The sequence below is a fragment of the Cryptomeria japonica genome, chromosome 4 (genome assembly GCF_030272615.1).
Source record: "Cryptomeria japonica chromosome 4, Sugi_1.0, whole genome shotgun sequence".
Taxonomy (NCBI): domain Eukaryota; kingdom Viridiplantae; phylum Streptophyta; class Pinopsida; order Cupressales; family Cupressaceae; genus Cryptomeria; species Cryptomeria japonica.
In genome coordinates this window covers 9,450,592-9,453,900 of record NC_081408.1, presented here as the reverse complement: position 1 = coordinate 9,453,900, position 3,309 = coordinate 9,450,592, and the positions used below count along the sequence as shown (strand labels likewise).

Sequence of the window (3,309 nt, the reverse complement as noted above, 5' to 3'; positions counted from 1 at the left end):
TCACTTGAACCTATATGTACTTTAGTTATCCACAAATACTGTTGATCCTCCTCCTCCACCTCTTGTTTTTTCAAGATTAATTTAGTTCAGCAAGTTGATTATTCCCTTCCAATTTATACTTTGTGAGATGAGTAGTTTCCAAATATTGTAGGGTTGTTTAATACAAAACACACTCCTAAAATTGGGGACATGATTGAGGATATTTCATTCATCTTCGATGAAATTTTGAGCATTCTTGTCATCCCATCATTAGTAACTTCAAAATTTAATTCGTTCAGCATCTTTATAGTTCTTGTCATCCCTAAGTTAATATTAAGAGGATATGTTGGATTAAGTAGGAAAATATATCTTATTATTTAATTATTTAGGTCCTTTAATTACTTTATTCACTTAAGATAAGCTTAGGTTCTTTTTTTATTTTATTTGATAAGGATAATTATAGCTTAATTTGTCTCATTCATTATTATTGTGACACTTGCACTAGCCAATTTAATATTGCTATAAGTTTTTTCATCTTGGCTTTAATTCATCTTTTTTTAAGGATTTATTCATTTATTGTAACATATTATTTTGTGCAATTAATTCAATTGAACATATTATTATTTTTTGATAGGTTTTTTTCTTGTAGATGATTCTTTTCTTATGTGGTTGTATCATCAACTTCTAAAACATGAGTAAAACATTTTAGGTCACTAAAACCTAATCCTGTTAATTTGCCTCCATAAATTCAATAAAAAAAATATACGAAAATGAGTAAACCTTTTAGGTCATTAAAATTCAACCATTTTTGTATTTTCCCAATTGATTCAATACAAATTTTACATTAAAATGAGTAAATTTTTATATCACTAAAACCTTCCCATATTTGTATTTTCCTCCATGGATTCTATAAATATTTTACATTAAAATGTGTAAATCTTTTACGTCACCAAAGCCTAACCATATTTGTTTTTGCCTCTATGGATTCAATAAAAACTTTACATTAAAATATGTAAACCTTTTAGGTAACTTAAACATAACCATATTTGTGTTTGTCTCCATGGATTTGATAAAAAGTTTACATTAAAATGAGTAAATTTTGTAGCTGACTAAAACCTAACCTTGTTTGTATTTCCTTTATGCCTTCAAAATATAGAACCTTGATCAATTAAAAAAATGTGTTTATAAAGAATGGAGCTTGAAGATGTTTATTTACCTTTATATTTGATAAGAATGTAGCTCTAGTTGAAATGAGTAGGATTTTGGCCAATAAAATCTAACCAATGTGTCAATTACCTTCATGTAATGAGTAATTATTTATGTTCTAAAATGAGAAAACATTTTAGGTCACCAAAATATAACCATGTTTGTAAATTGGCCTTTACACCAAGCAATAATAGAAACCAAATTAAATAAGTGCGCTGTAAAAACCTAACTATGTATCCTTTTTTCTTTACATGTAGTAAGAATAGATCTCCAATTAAATCAATGTTTAGATTACAAAAGCCTAACTATTGGTCTATTTGCCTTTACATTTGAAATGACTAGAACTATAATTAAAAGAATGCATTGTCTAGAATAAAAAATCTTAACTATGTTCACATTCAACAAGAATAGAGCTTCAATTAAGTGAACTCATTGTTAGACCATAAAAATCTATATATGTATCTAATTACCTTCACATTCCAAAAAAATAAAACAAAGATAGATATTTAAGATACCATAACTTTAACCTATATATTCATTTGCCTTCACACTCAGCAAGTATTTACGTTCGCTTCAACCCTTTACGGGTCACTTCTACTTTTGCAAATTTCAGAACGTATGTGTTTCAGATTCCACCCAGTGCGCTTGGAGTACTGCGTTCCATAGATCTCTGAGTGCTTGACAGGAAATTTGCTCAACTTTTCAACGCCCCCTATTGCCCACAATGATATTAATGGCCCGTATTGCTGACAAAGCGTTCTGTTGGTGGTCTAACCCACGTCTTATCCGCGTGATGTTGAAATTTATTTCATCGGCTTATGAAAGTCACACGTCAATCGAAAATCGTTCTGGCGTGTCCTAAGCACGTCGCTGGCTAAATCAAACTATTAATTGGCATTCGCTCCACAGTATTTTACATCCAACTTCCTCATCTACTCAAAATCTGTTTTATTCTGGTAGTGTTGTATTTATTGAGAAGTCTCTTTTCTTGCGGAGAAAAATGCGGGAGAGCATCAAGATCGTCGGTTGTTCGGCTTGTTTGGGAAGAAGAAAGAAGAGGAGACATGTGGCGGGTGTAGCTACGTATGAGCAGGGACACGTAGGTGAGATTCATCCTACGCCTATGTCTCATGGCCACGTAGAGGAGGGTAAGGTCCATGGCGAAGGCGAGGGGAAGAAAAATGAAGGGGGCCTCATGGAAAAGCTGCATCGCACGAACAACTCTTCTTCCAGCTCTATTTCTTGTGCCTTAAATCTATTTAAGGTGCATCTGTACTTTTCAGAAATACTGCACATCCTACTTTTGCATCACATTTTCTGTAACTGAACATGGATTACTTTCATTGTTCAATCATGAAAAGATTGTACATTCCATTTAATCTGGCACTTTCTATAATGCCAGTACTTTGATCATTTTGATATGATGAAAAGAATGTACAGTTTAGTTCACCAGAGTATATCTGATCTGATGAAATGAGTGTGTTTGCAGTCTAGCGATGAGGAAGAAGATGGAAAGGGGGAGAAGAAAAAGAAGAAAAAGGTGGATTGAAGGACGAGATAAAGATTCTCGGACACCATGACAAGAAAGAGGAAGAGCACGGTTATGGCAAGACTGAAGAACAGAGCGAGAAGAAGGGATTGATGGAAAAGATTAAAGAGAAGCTTCCTGTACACAACAAAGAGGAAGAGAAACAGCAATAAAAAGCAACTGGTTTTTTGGGTGATTTCATCTTATATTGTGTGTAGCTATGGTGTTTACCCATCTTCTATATATAATAAGAATGCAACTAAAAAATGTTGGCATGTGGTGCTGCCGTTAAACTCATGCACCGACCATGCATCGACCGTCCATCGACCATGCAGTGTACTGCAAGAAATTTACGATTAGTTCTAACTATTAGTTTAGAAGTAGTTTTCATATTCGATTTATTCTTCCATGCATGCATAGCTTATAGGTAGTTAGCTATAATTAGATCACCGATCTACCGCAAAAGACAATTAGTTTTGTCCATTAATCGGTAGCCTTAAATCCTCTATAAAAGAATATACACATGCACAATTTAGGAATATTGCCAGTATAAAGAATATCCACATGCACAGTTTAGGGATGTTGCTGATATTGTT

General features: G+C 33.2%; 1 protein-coding gene across 1 annotated transcript; it reads left to right on the top strand.

Annotated features, from left to right (window-relative positions):
* Window positions 1-2,185: 2,185 nt before the first annotated feature.
* LOC131874822 (phosphoprotein ECPP44-like) lies at window positions 2,186-2,734 on the top strand. Its single transcript, XM_059218740.1, has 2 exons — window positions 2,186-2,449; window positions 2,675-2,734. The coding sequence occupies exons 1-2, from the start codon at window positions 2,186-2,188 to the stop codon at window positions 2,732-2,734; spliced, it is 324 nt and encodes a 107-aa protein (XP_059074723.1).
* The last annotated feature ends 575 nt before the right edge of the window (window positions 2,735-3,309 follow it).